Genomic DNA, 16,676 nt, shown 5'->3' on the forward strand with positions numbered 1-16,676 from the left:
GGAGCACCCCAAACAAGGGCACCCCACACAGGGGCCACCACCGCCCTGCCCCACCTCCCCGGGACCCCCACCCCTCTGCCCACTGTCCCTCCTGCACCCCTCATCCCCCCCCCCACCCCATCCCCCACCCTCCCCCCCCCTCGGTGTCCTCCCTATCGCCCCCTGCACCCCCAAAACCTCTCTGTCCCCCCTGCACCCCTCCATCTCCCCCCACCACCCCCTCATTTTACCCCCCATACCCCCAATCTCCCCCCACACCCCCTCATTTCCCCCCCCATGCCCCCCATTTCCCCCCACACCCCTCCATCTCCCCTTGCGCTCCTCCATCTCCCCCCACGCCCCCCCGTTTCCCCCCCCATACCCCCCATCTCCCCCCACACCCCTCCGTCCCCCCCCAAACCCCTCCCATCTCCCCCCTCACACCCCCCCATCCTCCCCCTTGGACCCCCCCCATCTCCCACTGCCCCTTCCCTCCCGCCCTCCCTCCCCACGCCCACGCCCTCTCCCTCCCTCCTCCGCCCACCCCTCCCTGCCTCTGCACCACCCCAGCTGCCCAGATCCCTACCAGAACCCTTACCAGATCCCTACCAGATCCTACCAGCCCCCGCCCGGCCCCCCCGGCCCCCCATGCCCCCCCCGCGCCCCCAGCCCTCCTGCCTGTCCGACTTCTTCGCCTACGAGACCCCCAAGTCGGTGTGGTGAAGAGCTGGGTGGTGGGCCGCCGTCAACCGGGCCGTGCAGCTCCTCATCCTCTCCTACTTCATCGGGTGAGCCCCCCCCCGAACCCCCCCGGGACCCCCTCGTCTCCCCCACGTCTTTGGGGACGGGGACACGAGGTGACACGAGGGGACGGGAGAGGGACGAGGGGCAGCGGCGCTGCCGGTGGGGTGCCGGGGGCTGTCCGTGACCCCAAGGTGGTGACACGGGAGGGGACAGTGGGGGGGGGGCAAGCGGGCCGTGGGGGGGTGGCTGTCCCTGCTTGCTCACCCCCCCGGGGGGCTGGGGGGTCCCTCCAGCTGGGTGTTCCTGCACGAGAAGGCTTACCAGGTGAGGGACACCACCATCGAGTCCTCCGTGGTCACCAAAGTCAAGGGCGTGGGGAGATATGGGGACCGCGTCCTGGACACCGCCGACTACGTCACCCCCCCCACAGGTAGGGGCACCCCGGGGGCTCGGGGACGGTCCCTCCGTGCAGTGGCCGTGATCCCATAGGGGACACCGGGCAGCCCGCACAGCCTCACCCCCGCGGGCAGTCCTGCCCCCAGTAACCCCCCCCTGCCCCCCCAAAACGCTGCGGGGCCAAGGGCTGGGGGGTGGCGGTGACCCCCCCCCCCCCGTCCCCCTCGCCCCAGGGCACCTCGGTGTTCGTGGTGGTCACCAGGCAGATCCTGACGGAGAACCAGGTGCAGGGCGTCTGCCCCGAGGTAAGGGGCTGGGGGGGACGCGGGGGGCACCGGCGTGTGTCCCCCCCCCCAGTGACCCCCCCTCTCCGCAGAGCGAAGCCACGTACCGCTGCACCGCTGACCGCGACTGCCGGGGAAAGAGCCTCACCACAGGCAGCGGTGAGTTTAGGGTTTTTTTTGGGGGGGTATCCCCAAAAATCCTACGGGATGTGCCCCCTTTTTTTTGGGGGGGGGTCCTACGGGTTGAGCCCCCCCCCCCCCCCCGTGCTGACAGCCACCTCTAGGGGTGCTGACGGGGCGCTGCGTGCCCTACACGACACCCTGCGCACCTGCGAGATCCGGGGCTGGTGCCCGCCCGAGGTGGACACCGTCAGCGTGTGAGTCCCTGGGGGGAGCAAGGGGGGGGCACGGGGCTGTGGCCCCCCCCGTTCAGGCACCCCCCCCCCCCTTTCTCACCCCACAGCCCTGTGATGCTGGAGGCCGAAAACTTCACCCTCTTCATCAAGAACAGCGTCCGCTTCCCGCTCTTCGGATTCGAGAAGTGAGCGGCGCCAGGGGGACAGGGGATGGGGTGTCCCCGACGGCAGCTCACGGCCGTGTGTGTCCCCCCCCGCCATGTCCCCCTGTCCTCCCCCAGGGCCAATCTGCCCCCCCAGGCCAGCGCGGAGGATCTGCGGCGCTGCGCTTCCACCCCGAGCGGCAGCCGCTCTGCCCCATCCTGCGGCTGGGCGACGTGGCGCGCTTCGCCGGGCAGGACTTTCGCCACCCTGGCCACCACCGTGAGCCAGGGGGACGTGGGGACATTGGGGGCACGGGGACACGGTGACGTAGGACATGGGGGGCGTGGGGACGCGGGGACCTGGGACACGGGGATGCAGGGACACGGGGAACGCAGCAACGTGGGCAGTGGAGCACGTGGTGTGCAGGGAGGTGGGACGTGGGACATGGGGACACGGTGACGTGGGACGGGACATGGGGGTGTGGACATGGGGACATCAGATGTGGGGGCGTGGGGCACACGAATATGGGGACGTGTGACATGGGGACATGGGGACACAGCGGCGTGGGAATTGGGGTTGTGGGGACATAGGGACACAGGGAGATGGGATGTGGAATGTGGGGACACAGGGACACAGGAGCGTGGGACATGGGGTGTGGGGACGTGGCAGCGTGGGACATGCGGATTTAGGGATGTGGGTTGTGGAACATGGGAAAACAGGGCTGTGGGGACACGGGCCGTGGCTCTGCAGGGACACGGGGATGCGGGACATGGGGACGCGGGGCACGGGGTGCATCTCGCCCTCCCGGCTGGGCAGGGGGGGGTGCTGGGCATCAAGATCGGCTGGGTGTGCGACCTGGACCGCTCGTGGGAGCTGTGCCTGCCCCGCTACTCCTTCACCCGCCTGGACGGCGGCACCCGGCACAGCCCCAGCTCCCCCGGCTACAACTTCAGGTAGGGCCGTGTCACCACCCGCCGTGGGGACACGGGCATGGGGACACCGGCGTGGGGACACCAGGGTGCCAGGCGGACCCATTCCCTTGCAGGCATGCCCGGTATTACCGCGGGCACACGGCACTGAGCTTCCGTACCCTCACCAAGGCCTTCGCATCCGCTTTGATGTCTTGGTGTACGGCAACGTACGTAGGGGGTGCAGCACCCTGGGGGACCTATGGGTGCTATAGGTCCAAGCCCCCCCCCACACGTGCCGACTTGGCCCCCTGCCTCCCTGCAGGCTGGGAAAAATTCGGCATCGTCCCCACGCTCATCAACACGTGGCCGCCTTCACCTCCATCGGCGTGGTGAGTTGAGGCAGTCCTCAGCTCGGGGCGGGAGCAGACTGATTCCCCTACAGCGTGGGGACCCCCCCCCAGCCCCCAGCCCCAACGGTGCCGCCCCGTAGGGCACGGTGCTGTGCGATATCATCCTGCTCAACTTCTTGAAGGGCGCTGAGCACTACAAGGCCCGCAAGTTCGAGGAGGTGAGCGGCGAGGCCGGGACGGCCGTGGGGCTGGAGCCGTGCTGAGGGGGCCCTAGGGTGGGCAGGCCCTAAAGGGGTGGGGTTGTGGGGCTGGGGGTTACACGCAGATCCCCCTGGGTGCCGCAGCTGTGGGGCAGGGGCTGACCTGGCACCTGCCGCCTGCCCCCAGGTGCCAGAGGCCAGCGTGCCCCCCCCCTCCACCAGCCCCACGACATGTGCCTCCGGGGCCATGGGGGACCAGAGCCGGGAGAAGCAGTCCACCGACTCGGGCACCTCCTCCCTCGGCCTCTAGCCCTGGGTGCCATGGTGCAGTCCCCCCTTTGCCATCGATTCCCTCTCTCCCTCCCCTCCAGACCCCCCCAGCCCCACGCCACGGCTGCCAACCCTGTCCCCACGCTGCCAACGGGACAGGGCAGGGGGATGTACGGGCTGTGGGGGTGTCACTGGGACATGGGGCATGGAGAGGCTGTGGGGCTGCGGGGGACACGTGGCCCCGGCACCCCTATAAGGGCCGCAGCAGGACCCCCAGCCCCCAGGTGAGGAGCGTGGACGGGGACAACAAGGGGGGGGCTGCAGCCCTGAGTCAGGCACGGGGGGTCCTGCAGTGCCCCATAGATGTGGCGGGGGGACGTGGTGGCACGGGCAGCACAGGGCCGGGGGTGGCCAGCGGGGTGTGGCAGCGGGGAAGCAGGGACAGGGGGCAGCGGGGCACGAGGGAAGTGGGGGGTCGTGGGGGTGGCTGAGGGGTAAGGGGTGGCAGCGGGGGCATGGGGACACAGGGAATGGGGGTGTCCCCAGGGGTGGTGGGGGCCAGGGACGTGGGGGTGTGAGAGGGGGCCAAGGGCTGGGGGCAAGGGACAGGGGTGGTGCTGGGGATGCCGGGGGTGGCGAGGGACATGGGGTGGCGCTGGGGACTGGTCCAGGACCAGCCAAGGGGATGCAGAGCCCCCTCACCCCAATAAACCTTCCTCACACAGCTCCCTGTCTGTTCCCTCTTTGCGGGGAGAGCGAGGGGGCAATGAGTCGGGTTCGGGGTCCATGAGGTGACAGGAAGGGGATGTCAGAGCAGTGCTGCCAAACTGGGGTGGCCCTTTGCTGGGTGCCACCACAGGGAGGGGACCTGTGCCCACTGCTGGTCACAGAGGGACCTCGTTCATAAAACCCACTCTGCTCTGTCCCCATCGCAGCCCAGGACACCTCACCCACGGGCCTACACTGCTGCCACCGCCGTGCCCCCCCCGCACGCAAAAACAGAAGCCAGGCGTGAGCGTGGGTGCCAGCAGCTGAGGCTTTACCTGGGAGCTGGGCTGGGGGAGCAGCCCGTGCTGCGGGGTGGGCAGGGGGATGCCCGGCGGAGCACTGAGCCGGGGGGTGTCCGGCGACAGCGCCAGAGCTCTCGTTTATTGGGACAGCACCCTCAGTACTCGCAGATGAAGGGCAGCCTCACGTGGCAGTTTGTGCTCCTCCAGCGCCCATCTGGGGAGAGGAGTTAGGGTCAGACCCCGCGCCCAGCAGCACCCCCAGCCCCCCCGTGCTCCCCCACACCCCCAGCCCCACACGCCCGGGTTCAGCCCCACAGCCCCCTACCATCTTCCCGCCCCAAGACCCCCCTGCGGCCCCCAGTGTCCTCCCCGTCCCGCCCCAGCCCGGCGGTTCTCAGGGCCCCGGCTCCCAGCACAGCCCCCGACCCCCCGCACCGCCCCCCGAGCCCCCCGGGCACTGACTTGCGGTGCAGAGGGTGGTGCAGAAGCGCCCCGTGACCAGCGGGTAGCCGTGCAGCCAGTACGCGTAGTTCCAGCCGCTGTTGTCAGACCAGTGGCAGAACACGCTGCCGCCCTGCGGGGTCACCGCCTCAGGCGTGGGGACACCGCGGGGACACCCGCAGGGACAACCCGTGGTGCTGAGGCGTCCGGGGATGGCGGGGATGGGGGGTGCCGGGGTCGAGGGGTGGGACTGGGACCCCGGGACAGGCCCGGGGCCGTGCGGACACGTGCCCGCGGCCCCTTACCACAGGACGGGTGATGGCCCCGATCCAGACGCGCCCGTTGTTGACGCGGGTGCGAGCCCTGCACTGCAGCAGGATGTTGGTGCGGTAGCTGTGGATGGAGCCAGGCGCCCGCGGTAGCAGCGGGAGCACACTCTCTGCGGGGGGACGGCGCTGGTTACGGGGACACGCCGGGCCGGGTGGGCACCGGGAGCCCCAGCCCAGTCCCCGAGCCCTGCCCACCTGCGCGGGGTAGAAGTTCTGGCACCGCCGCACGATGATGTAGCGGAAGGTGCGGATGCTCTGCGGGTCCGTGATGTTACAGCGCGTTCGTCTCGTCCTCCAGCGGGCACCTACACGTCCTCAGCCTCGGCCTCCAGCTCCGGCTCGGCCACCTCGGAGGTGACAGCGGCTGGGGACAGCGGGTGGGCATCACTGTGGGTGTCCCCCACAGTACCCTCAGGTGTCCCTCCTGTGTCCCCGGGGGCACTCACCCAGGTGGCGGGCAGAGGCCGTGCCCAGCAGGGCCAGGGCGAGGAGCAGGCAGGGCTGCATGGTGGGGCACTGCGGGGACACGGGAGGACTTGGGGGGACCCCCTTGTCCTGGGGACCGTCTGGCCCTGGGGGACATCCCCAGAGACCGTGGACCCTCAGCTATCCATTGGCACCACCCCCACAGCCCCAGTCCCCTGTGCACCCCATGTCCCTCGCCACCCCCGGCATCCCCAGCACCACCCCCGTCCCTTGCCCCCAGCCCTTGGCCCCCTCTCACACCCCCACGGCCCTGGCCCCCACCACCCCTGGGGACACCCCATTCCCTGTGTCCCCAATGCCCCCCGCTGCCACCCCGTACCCCTCAGCCACCCCCACGACCCCCCACTTCCCTCGTGCCCCCGCTGCCCCCTGTCCCTGCTTCCCCGCTGCCACCCCCGCGGCCACCCCCCGGCCCTGTGCTGCCCGTGCCACCACGTCCCCCCGCCACATCTATGGGGCACTGCAGGACCCCCCGTGCCTGACTCAGGGCTGCAGCCCCCAGCCCCATCCTGGCAGCTCAGTGCTGCAGCCCTCCCTTGTTGTCCCCGTCCCCGCTCCTCACCTGGGGGCTGGGGGAGCTCTGCCTGCTGCGGCCCTTATAGGGGTGTCGGGGCCACGTTCCCCCGCAGCCTTGCGCCACCCCAGCCCCAGCCCGCTGCAGCCCCAAGCCACCCAACCGCCAGCGGCTCTGACCTGAGGGGACAGTGGGGGGGACCCCAGGGGTGCTGGGGACACGTTGGCCGCTTGCCCAAGGCCACTTCCTCCCCCGGTGGCCGCTGGCCCCGCAGTGGCTGGTGCCAGCCGTTGGCCCCAGAACACTACCCTCTGGGGCACCCTGTGCCTCCTGCCCCGTGGAGCTGCGGGGGCCAGCACAGGGCCGTGCTCCCCCCCAGCCCTGTCCCAGCCCCAGGGTCCCCGCGCAGAGCCAATCGGGCCTTGCCCCCCTGTGCCCCCAGCCCCACACGCCCGCTCTGGGGGCTCAGCGCTCCAAACGTCCCTGAGGTGCCCGCAGCGGGGCCACCTCTGCTCCTGGGGACGTGTCCCCTCCGTGTCCTCACACCACGGTGCCTCAGATGTGTCTCTGCCATTGCCAGGCCCCGCCATGCCCAGGGACATGTTGTCACCATGCCCAGAGACATGTTGTCACCATGCCCAGCCCTGCTGGACCTGGCAGCAGGTCCCCTACATGATGTGGCCCCCACCGTGCCCAGGGACATTTCCCCGCCGTGCCCTGACCACGCACCACCGTGCGTTTGTGCACACACTGTGGGGAATAAACCTGATGGAACAGGGAGGTGCGCACAGCCCCAGGACCGCGGTCTTGTTGGGGTCGTGGAGATGTGGTGGGATGGCTCCCATGGCTGGAGAGATGCACTGGGAGGCTACAGGCCCCTTGGGAAGGACAGGCCAGGAGGAATAGGAGGAGGACTTGTGCTTTATGGGAGAGAGCAGCTAAAGAGTGCATTGAGATCTGCCTGGGATGGGTGGATGAGGAGCCAACTATCAAAAAACACCTGAAGGACAACGGGGTCCCTGGTCAGAGCCAACATGTGTTCACAAGGGAAAGTCCTGCTTCACAAGCTTAATTTCCTTTTAGGACAAGGTCACCCATGTAGTTGACCAAGGGAAGCCAGCTGATGCAGTCTTTCTGGATTTCAGCAAAGCTTTCAATACCATTTCTCACAGCATCCTTCTGGACAAAATGTCCTGCATGCAGCTAGACAGAAGCATAATGCAGTGGGTGAACAGTTGGCTGATGGGTCGGGCTCAAAGGGTTCTGGTAAATGGGGTTACATCTGCTGGCCAGTCACTAGGCGGGTTCCACATGGCTCCATTTTAGGGCCAGTTCTCTTCAGTGTTTTCTTAATGACTGGGTTTGTCCAGCCCAGAGCAGAGCAGGCTGTGGGGAGGTCTCATGGCGGCCTGCAGCTCCCTCACGAGGGGAGCGGAGGGGCAGGCGCTGAGCTCTGCTCTCTGGGGACAGCGACAGGACCTGAGGGAACGGCATGGAGCTGGGACAGGGGAGGGTCAGGCTGGGAGTTAGGGAAAGGTTCTGCACCCAGAGGTGGCTGGGCACTGGGACAGGCTCCCCAGGGCAGTGGTCACAGCACTGAGCCTGCCAGAGCTCAAGAAGTGTTTCGACAAAGCTCTCAGACACAGGGTCTGATTTTTGGGTGGTCTTTTGAGGAACCAGGAGCTGGTCTCGATGCTCCTTGTGGCACCCTTCCAGCTTGGGGTTTCTAAGTGCCAAGTCATGCCCCTGGGGGACAACCCCAGGCACCAGGACACGCTGGGGCCCACCCAGCTGGAGAGCGGCTCTGCAGAAAGGGACCTGGGGGTCCTGGTGGACACAAGATGGACGTGAGCCAGCACGTGCCCTTGCTGCAAAGGCGGCTGGTGCTGTCCTGGGCAGTGTTAGGCAATGGTGGGGGACAGGGTGGTGGTGACTGGGGGACCCCAGGGTGGCTGGGGACAGTTTGGCTGCTTGCCCAAAGCTACTTCCCCTCCTGCGGACATGGGGCCCCAAAGCTGCTGGTGCTGGCTGTTGGCCCCAACAGCCATCACCCTCTGGGCAGCCCTCTGACCGTTACACCACCACCCTATTGCCTGCCGTCATCCCCTGCTACCACTGCCCTGTCCCCTGCAACCCAGCCTACCAACAGCAACATGCCTGTCCCCTGCCACCACTGCTGTCACAGGGTGAAGGACCATCATGGCATTGCCAGGGAGAAAACATTGCCTGCTTGTTCTTCCTGGTCAGGTAAAAAGAGGCAGACCCTGACTAGAATGTATATATCCCAGTCTTCTCTTTAATCCTCTGGGTGCAGAACCTTTCCCTCACACCCAGCCTGACCCTCCCCTGTCCCAGCTCCATGCCGTTCCCTCGGGTCCTGTCGCTGGTGGGCACGGTGGGGGCCACATCATGTAGGGGACCCGCTGCCAGGTCCAGCAGGGCTGGGCATGGTGACAACATGTCTCTGGGCATGGTGACAACATGTCCCTGGGCATGGCGGGGCCTGGCAATGGCAGAGACACATCTGAGGCACCGTGGTGTGAGGACACGGAGGGGACACGTCCCCAGGAGCAGAGGTGGCCCCCGCTGCGGGCACCTCAGGGACGTTTGGAGCGCTGAGCCCCATAGCAGCGGCGTGTGGGGCTGGGGGCACAGGGGCAAGGCCGAGTGGGCTCTGCGCGGGACCCTGGGGCTGGGACAGGGCTGGGGGGGCACGGGCCCTGTGCTGGCCCCCGCAGCTCCACGGGGCAGGAGGCACAGGGTGCCCCAGAGGGTAGTGGTTCTGGGCCAACGGCTGGCACCAGCCACTGCGGGGCCAGCGGCCACCGGGGGAGGAAGTGGCCTTGGGCAAGCGGCCAACGTGTCCCCAGCACCCCTGGGGTCCCCCCCACTGTCCCCTCAGGTCAGAGCCGCTGGCGGTTGGTGGCTTGGGGCTGGCAGCGGGCTGGGGCTGGGTGGCGCAAGGCTGCGGGGGACACGTGGCCCCGACACCCCTAAGAAGGCCGCAGCAGGCAGAGCTCCCCCAGCCCCCAGTGAGGAGCGGGGACGGGACAACAAGGGAGGGCTGCAGCACTGAGCTGCCAGATGGGGCTGGGGGCTGCAGCCCTGAGTCAGGCACGGGGGGCTCTGCAGTGCCCCATAGATGTGGCGGGGGGACGTGGTGGCACGGGCAGCACAGGGCCGGGGGTGGCCGCGGGGGTGGCAGCGGGGAAGCAGGACAGGGGGCAGCGGGGCACGAGGGAAGTGGGGGGTCGTGGGGGTGGCTGGGGGTAAGGGGTGGCAGCGGGGGCATGGGACACAGGAATGGGGTGTCCCCAGGGGTGGTGGGGGCCAGGGACGTGGGGGTGTGAGAGGGGCCAAGGGCTGGGGGCAAGGGACGGGGGTGGTGCTGGGGATGCCGGGGGTGGCGAGGGACATGGGGTGGCACAGGGGACTGGGGCTGTGGGGGGGTGCCATGGATAGTGAGGGTCCCGGTCTCTGGGATGTCCCCCAGGGCCAGACGGTCCCCAGGACAAGGGGGTCCCCCCAAGTCCTCCCGTGTCCCCGCAGTGCCCCACCATGCAGCCCTGCCTGCTCCTCGCCCTGGCCCTGCTGGGCACGGCCTCTGCCCGCCACCTGGGTGAGTGCCCCGGGGACACGGAGGGACACCTGAGGGTACTGTGGGGACACCCACAGTGATGCCCACCGCTGTCCCCAGCCGCTGTCACCTCCGAGGTGGCCGAGCCGGAGCTGGAGGCCGAGGCTGAGGACGTGGAGTGCCCGCTGGAGGACGAGACGAACGCGCTGAACATCACGGACCCGCAGAGCATCCGCACCTTCCGCTACATCATCGTGCGGCGGTGCCAGAACTTCCACACCGCGCAGGTGGGCAGGGCTCGGGGACTGGGCTGGGGGCTCCCGGTGCCACCCGGCCCCGGCGTGTCCCCGTAACCAGCGCCGTCCCCCCGCAGAGAGTGTGCTCCCGCTGCTACCGCGGGCGCCTGGCCTCCATCCACAGCTACCGCACCAACATCCTGCTGCAGTGCAGGGCTCGCACCCGCGTCAACAACGGGCGCGTCTGGATCGGGGCCATCACCGTCCTGTGGTAAGGGGCCGCGGGCACGTGTCCGCACGGCCCCGGGCCTGTCCCGGGGTCCCAGTCCCACCCCTCGACCCCGGCACCCCCATCCCGCCATCCCCGGACGCCTCAGCCCCACGGGTGTCCCTGCGGGTGTCCCCGCGGTGTCCCCACGCCTGAGGCCGGTGACCCCGCAGGGCGGCAGCGTGTTCTGCCACTGGTCTGACAACAGCGGCTGGAACTACGCGTACTGGCTGCACGGCTACCCGCTGGTCACGGGGCGCTTCTGCACCACCCTCTGCACCGCAAGTCAGTGCCCGGGGGGCTCGGGGGGCGTGCGGGGGTCGGGGGCTGTGCTGGGAGCCGGGGCCCTGAGAACCGCCGGGCTGGGGCGGGACGGGAGGAACTGGGGGCCGCAGGGGGGTCTTGGGGCGGGAAGATGGTAGGGGGCTGTGGGGCTGAACCCGGGCGTGTGGGGCTGGGGGTGGGGGGAGCACGGGGGGGCTGGGGGTGCTGCTGGGCGCGGGGTCTGACCCTAGCTCCTCTCCCCAGATGGGCGCTGGAGGAGCACAAACTGCCACGTGAGGCTGCCCTTCATCTGCGAGTACTGAGGGTGCTGTCCCAATAAACGAGAGCCTGGTGCTACTTGCCCATGTGTTTTGGGGATGTGTAGGGGCTGCCCCAGCCCCGTGAGGCAGAGGGGTCCCAAACCCACAGCAGACACTGGGGACACCACAGGGAGCAGCACAATGGGTTGTTAATATTTATTCCCCCCCAAACACCCCCCATCTCCCACTGTGCCCTCTGGCACAGGTCCATCCCTCCCCCGAAGTCCATAGAAAACGGCTGCAGCAGGCGCTTGGTGCTGGCTGTGGAGCTCAGTGCGGTGTCTGGGCAGGGGTCTCGGTGCGGGGGGGGCATCCAGGGGGCTGCTGACAGCCTCCAGGTCCTTGGCACGCCGCCGGCACTCACGGGCCACCACCACGGGACTGACGAAGGCCACCAGCACCACAGCAATGAGCCCCACATTCACCTGTGCAGGGCAAGGGGCATTGGGCACACGGGGCAGGGCTGACCTCACCCAGACAAGGAGCCTCTGTGTCAGCTCCTCAGCCTCCCCGAGGCTGCCTGTGCTAGAGGCAGCACCCCACGGCCCTTCCCACCATGTGGCAGGGCTTCCCGACCCTTTATAGGGCCAATCCAAACTTATACTGAGCCCTCCATTCCACCATGGAACATGAACCCCATCCTACAATGTGATGGGACCTCCATCTCTCTGTAGGCCAGTACTTCCATCCCCCCTTCGGGCAGGAACCCCATCCAGCCTCGGACCAGGACCTCCACCATCCATGGACCTTTACCCACCACCCCTCTGTAGAACAGGAGCCCTATACCCCCATGCGACAGCATCCCCAAGCCCCCCATGGGGCAGCCCCCCCATACCCCACGGGGCACCACCCCCAACCCCACGGGGCAGCCCCCACTGGCTGTAGGACACCCAGGGCTGCAGCGAGCACTCACATAGAAGGGGTCCCCTTTGAGCACCCCACGCACCCGGGTGATGCAGGGGTACTGCAGCAGGGCCACCAGTGCCGACAGTGCCATGGCCAGCCCATACAGCTTCCGAAGTGCTGCGGGGGAAACCTGCGAGGACACCCCACACGTCACTACCACCCTCCACCATTATTATGCCCCCTCCACCCTCATGCCACCGCCCTTCCTCCCCCAACACCACTGGCCCTGTCCCCACCAAAGCCCCACGTCCCCCACTGCCGTGTCCCTCGCCACCACCCCTCTGTCCCCCAGCACCAGCACTCTCACGGGGCACAGGACTCACGCGATGGCCAGGAATGCGGCGTTGCCCCCGTAGAGGAAGGAGCGGCTGATCACCTGAGCACGAATGTGGCAAACTGCACGGGCACATGGGCACGGCCGCCGCAGATGGAGAACAGCACGCACTGTGTCACGTCACCACCAGTGACAGCACAGATGCCTGCAGGTCGGCCAGCGCCCCCGGGCTCCTGGGGCATGGCAAAGGTCAGGGCACGGTGGGGACGTGTCCCCAGGTACAAGCGGGTTGGGACATGGTGGGGGGATATGACTATGGTGATAGCTGGGTCACGTATGGTGGGGACATGTCCCCAGGTAGAGCAGGGTCAGGGAACACTAGGACATGTTCATGGGCATGGTGGGGTCGGGGCATGGTGGGGACTGTCCCAGGGGATGGTAGGGTCGGGGCACGGTGGGGACGTGTACATTGACACAGTGGGTTCAGGTATGGTGGGGACATGACTGCAGGGTCACACCATGGTAGTGACAAGTGCCCAGGTAGAGCAGGGTCAGGACATGCTGAGACGCATCCCTGACACTGTTGGGTAAGGACGCATTGGGGCCGTATCCCCTGGTAGAGCAGGGGTTAGGGGCTGTGAGGAACCACCCCCAAGCCCAGCTGGGTCAGGGCACTGGGGGACTTGTCCCCAAGGAGCACATGGGCCAGGGCACCGCCACGGTGGCCCCCAGCCACATGGGCACAGCAGGGGACTCCGCCGTGCTGAGTCCCCAGGGTGGAGCTCGCGGGGACGGGGACGGTTACCCTCCGGGAGGTGCGCCTTGCCCCGCTTGTGGCGGTCGAGGATAGGCCTTCCAGGGGGCGCAGAGCACCCCGCAGAGCTGGGTGAAGGCAAGGCGTTGGTGTAGGTGCTCACTGTGGGGAGGCAGGGTCAGCGAGGGGGCTCTGGTGCCCAGCTCCCCTGGGGTCACCGGGACCCGTCGCGCAGCCGCCGTGCCCTACCCAGGCTTGCATCGCCACGGGCCAGGTGGTCAAGCAGGGGGTTGAGGGTGCCGATGAAGAGATAGTGGCGCAGCTGCATGACGGAGAGCCACACCACGTGCCAGAGAAGAGCCACGACAGAACGCAGGGACGGAAGGGCACCGCCGCCGTGCCGCCTGCCCGCACACAAATCCAGTGGGCGTCAGGGGTGGGGCTGCCCATGGCCACGCCCACAGCGATAGACCACGCCCTCCGAGGACACACCCATCAATTTGGCCACACCCACGGGCACCTCCCAAATGGCCACACCCACCCACATTTGGCCCAATGGTCATGCCCCCCATTGAGGACCCCCTACTGGTGCCCATGTGGCCATGCCCCCACCATCTGCTCAACCACGCCCAACCCGAAGCCACACCCTTCATCTGCATATCATGTGCATATCATTTGGTCACGCCCACCCCCCCAGCATGCTCAGTCACCAGCATGGCCCTGACCACCCCCGGCCACCCCGCCGCAGACATCCCCTGCCCCTGGTCCCCCGTCACCTTTTGGGGCACTGGGCTCCAGGGGCACTTCCTCGGGGCCTTCACCCCCCGGCGGGCGCTTCTCCTCGTAGGTGCGGTAGGACTGCGACCGCCCTGGGCACTGCAGCCTGCAGGAACGCTCACCTCGTCACCCACCGGCAGCGCGCCCCACGGCCACCACCGGGTTAGGCCCACCTCATCACCACCCAATGGATGGGCACCACCACTGCCATCCATGGGACGGGCAGGAGAAACCAACCACGGAAAGGACACCATGACCACATCCACCACCACAGGATGGGCACCCCAACCACCCCCAGGACAGACAGTGCCACTAGAAACAGCACAGCCCCACGTAGGGACGGGCTTTGCCACCCGCGGGACGCAGCAGGACCCCCTTACCCGTAGTTGTAGGCGGGGGCAGCGGGTAGGGGATGCGCGTGCGGGGCATGAGGAAGAGGGTGCGCAGCAGGTGCCAGGCACTGCAGGCCGCCATGAAGAAGAACATGGCCTGCAGGGGCAGCCCGCGCTCGTACAGCACCTGGGACATGCACACAGTGTCACCGCCCCCAGCCGTGTCCCCAGCTGTGTCCCAGCTGTCCCCTTGGCCGTCTCATGCTGCCACCTGTACCCGGTCCGTGCCCCGGCCCTCCCGCAGCACCCCACGCCCACCTTTATGATGAGGAAGATGGCAGAGGAGGAGTCGAAGGCCCCGTTGTAGAGTGTGATAACGATGGAGCGGTACTTCCCGAAGAGGTTGCCCACCTGGCAGAGAGACCCCCCCCCCCATACAACCAGTGTCCCCAGTGCCAGGCAGGGTGCCCCAGCCGTCCAGGTGTGCCAATCTCACCTGCATGTTGGTGAGGATGAGGAGGATCCGCCCACCGACAGCATGGACATGGCTGGGAAGAGCAGCACGGCCAGGTCTGGGGACACCGGTGTCAGCGGGGCTCGGAGACATGGGTGTCCCCCCCAGCCCCCATGGGGGCAGCAGCACCCAGCGACCGCGGGGTCTCACCTGGCGTGGAGAAGGCAACCAGCAGTGTCCCAACCGGTGTAGAGGGAGCTGAAACAGGGGACGGCGGAGACAAAGTGGGCACAGGACACCGGGGGAGAGCTGGCAGCCTGTGCCACGTGGCACCCAGCACACTGATGTCATCCTGGGTGCCCCCACCACTGCCTCACTTGGACACCTCCAGGGCTGAGGGACATGGGGACAAAGCAGGCGTGCTGGGGACATCAAGGGGGACATCCGCGGGTCTGGGGCAATTGGGGTGTCCTGGGACTGTGGGCAACACGGGACACGCCAGGGACATTTGGTGGCTGTCCTGGTGTCCTGGGGCTGCCACCCGCGCATCCCATGTGCAGGCACGGGCCCTGCCAGCCCCACCTGCCTGGGTGCCCCGATAACCGCCCCCAGTCCCGATAACGCCCTCCCTCCACCGCCCCCCCTGGCGCCAGCACCCTGCTAACGGGCCCTCGGTCCCGGGGCACCATGGGTGCCCTGCCCCTGCCCACTGACGCACCCACTCACATGGCAATGAGGCGGGCCACGGTGGTGCCGAAGCGGTCAAGACGTAGCCCATGGGGAGGGTCATGAAGTTGTTCATGAAGGAGCCGATGGTGAAGACGAGGGAGAACTGCTCGTCCTGCCCGCTGCAGTCTGCAAGGCAGCGGGGACATGGGGACAGCGGGGACGTGGGCACCGGCACGGCGGGAGCAAGGACACGGGGCACCATGGGGACAGAAAGCAGCACCCAGGGCACCAGGCAGGGGGACAGCGGGCAGCAGGGCTGCAGGGACATGGTGCACCAGGACAGTGGGGACACAGGGCACTGGGGAAGCTGGCATCCCCTGGCAACCGTGACAGTGGGATGCAGGGACGAGGACATGGGAACACGGGGCACCAGACACTGGGGACACGAGGCAGTGGGACAACGAGCAAGCAGGACATGCAGGGAGCAGATATGGGGACAGGGGACCAGGAGGGATGGGGACGGTGTCCCCGGGGCCATACCAGGCAGCAGCGTCCTGTGGGGCCGGAGCTGGCCGAGGGCTGGCACGCTCCTGAAGTAGTCCAGGTCCTGAGGACGTAGACGAGGGATGCCAGCCGAAGATGATGCCGCAGAAGGCCCCGCACTCCAGCAGCCCCGAGAGCAGCGTGCCCAGCGCTTGGCCCGCCTGCGCCCCCCTCCCCGCCATGCTGCCGGGCATGGGGACCCGCTGCGCCTACGGGTGACAAACGGGGGGGTGGAGGGGGGGGTTGTCACAGCCCGGCGTGGTGGCACCCACGTGCTGCCCGCCCACCCCGGTACCCAGAGCAGGGGTATGGGGTGGGCAGCCACCCCGCAGGGCGCGTGGCCAAATCGCCCCTTGTCCCCACGGAGGCATCCTGTGGCACCGGAACCCCCCCCGTGCACACGCGTGCCGCCGCACACCCACCTGCGCGAGGCCGGACCTCGTGCCACCGCCGCGGAGTTTGGACTCCTGGGCCGGGACCCCCGCTGCGCACGCACGGCTGCCCCACGCACACCCGCGGTAATCTCACAGGGGCACCCATAGGCTCCCCGGGGCTGCCGGCGCCGATAGGCACTTGTTGCCCCTCCGCAGCACCGGCCCCCTCCGCCACCCCGCCCCACCCCGCCGCCTCCCTTATCTCCCCGCACCACCCAGTCCCAGGGAGCTGCCACCTCCCCTGGGCGCCCGGCGTGTCCCCTGGGGGCCTGGCACAGCCCCTGGGGACATTGCGTGCTGCTGAGCACCTGGGGACAATGACACGCGCACACCCCCCAGGGACCTGGCACGCTGTTAGGCACCCTGGCATGAACTTTAGGGATACTGGCACAGCCCCTGGGAAGCTGTCACAACCCCCTGGGGACAATGGCACCGTGACAGGCGTGCTGGCAAC

The 16,676-nt window shown here is 68.2% G+C and overlaps 3 protein-coding genes and 1 long non-coding RNA gene across 5 annotated transcripts; 2 read left to right on the forward strand and 2 right to left on the reverse strand.

Annotated features, from left to right (window-relative positions):
- The first annotated feature begins 559 nt into the window (after positions 1 to 559).
- P2RX3 (purinergic receptor P2X 3) lies at positions 560 to 4,023 on the forward strand. The gene is given in 17 exon segments (XM_040558913.1): positions 560 to 767; positions 1,017 to 1,144; positions 1,345 to 1,424; positions 1,496 to 1,562; positions 1,688 to 1,717; positions 1,720 to 1,780; positions 1,867 to 1,944; positions 2,041 to 2,084; positions 2,087 to 2,160; positions 2,162 to 2,182; positions 2,720 to 2,856; positions 2,949 to 3,007; positions 3,010 to 3,045; positions 3,137 to 3,175; positions 3,178 to 3,203; positions 3,305 to 3,382; positions 3,552 to 4,023. Coding segments are annotated over 17 exon segments (1,221 nt in total). The 5' UTR covers positions 560 to 627; the 3' UTR covers positions 3,675 to 4,023.
- Positions 4,024 to 4,659: 636 nt separating this feature from the next.
- On the reverse strand, positions 4,660 to 5,521 carry LOC121071012. Its single transcript, XR_005820335.1, has 3 exons — positions 5,391 to 5,521; positions 5,107 to 5,218; positions 4,660 to 4,858 (listed from the first exon to the last, which is right to left on the reverse strand). It is a non-coding gene; the product is annotated as an uncharacterized LOC121071012 (long non-coding RNA).
- A 2,502-nt stretch (positions 5,522 to 8,023) lies between these two features.
- LOC121071025 (bone marrow proteoglycan-like) lies at positions 8,024 to 11,221 on the forward strand. 2 transcript variants are annotated; one of them, XM_040558941.1, is made up of 6 exons: positions 8,024 to 8,661; positions 9,964 to 10,033; positions 10,112 to 10,278; positions 10,365 to 10,498; positions 10,669 to 10,780; positions 11,024 to 11,221. In XM_040558941.1, the coding sequence occupies exons 1-6, from the start codon at positions 8,614 to 8,616 to the stop codon at positions 11,054 to 11,056; spliced, it is 564 nt and encodes a 187-aa protein (XP_040414875.1). In that variant the 5' UTR covers positions 8,024 to 8,613; the 3' UTR covers positions 11,057 to 11,221. The 2 variants fall into 2 exon arrangements, with proteins under 2 accessions (XP_040414875.1, XP_040414874.1); XM_040558940.1 differs by lacking the exon at positions 9,964 to 10,033.
- SLC43A3 (solute carrier family 43 member 3) lies at positions 11,215 to 15,993 on the reverse strand. The gene is given in 17 exon segments (XM_040558935.1): positions 11,215 to 11,504; positions 11,993 to 12,115; positions 12,309 to 12,492; positions 13,065 to 13,175; positions 13,263 to 13,417; positions 13,790 to 13,896; positions 14,171 to 14,309; positions 14,441 to 14,533; positions 14,619 to 14,644; positions 14,647 to 14,694; positions 14,787 to 14,817; positions 14,819 to 14,834; positions 15,303 to 15,342; positions 15,345 to 15,431; positions 15,786 to 15,815; positions 15,818 to 15,874; positions 15,877 to 15,993. Coding segments are annotated over 13 exon segments (906 nt in total). The 5' UTR covers positions 15,983 to 15,993; the 3' UTR covers positions 11,215 to 11,504; positions 11,993 to 12,115; positions 12,309 to 12,492; positions 13,065 to 13,175; positions 13,263 to 13,291.
- Between the last annotated feature and the right edge of the window lie 683 nt (positions 15,994 to 16,676).

Source organism: Cygnus olor, chromosome 5 (assembly GCF_009769625.2).
Source record: "Cygnus olor isolate bCygOlo1 chromosome 5, bCygOlo1.pri.v2, whole genome shotgun sequence".
NCBI lineage: Eukaryota > Metazoa > Chordata > Aves > Anseriformes > Anatidae > Cygnus > Cygnus olor.

Coding starts and splice junctions, on each gene's coding strand:
- LOC121071025 (XM_040558940.1), top strand. CDS start 8,256: ATGGACGTGAGCCAGCACGTGCCCTTGCTGCAAAGGCGGCTGGTGCTG. Junction 10,499..10,668: donor GGGGCCATCACCGTCCTGTG/GTAAGGGGCCGC, acceptor GTGACCCCGCAG/GGCGGCAGCGTGTTCTGCCA. Junction 10,781..11,023: donor CACCACCCTCTGCACCGCAA/GTCAGTGCCCGG, acceptor TCCTCTCCCCAG/ATGGGCGCTGGAGGAGCACA.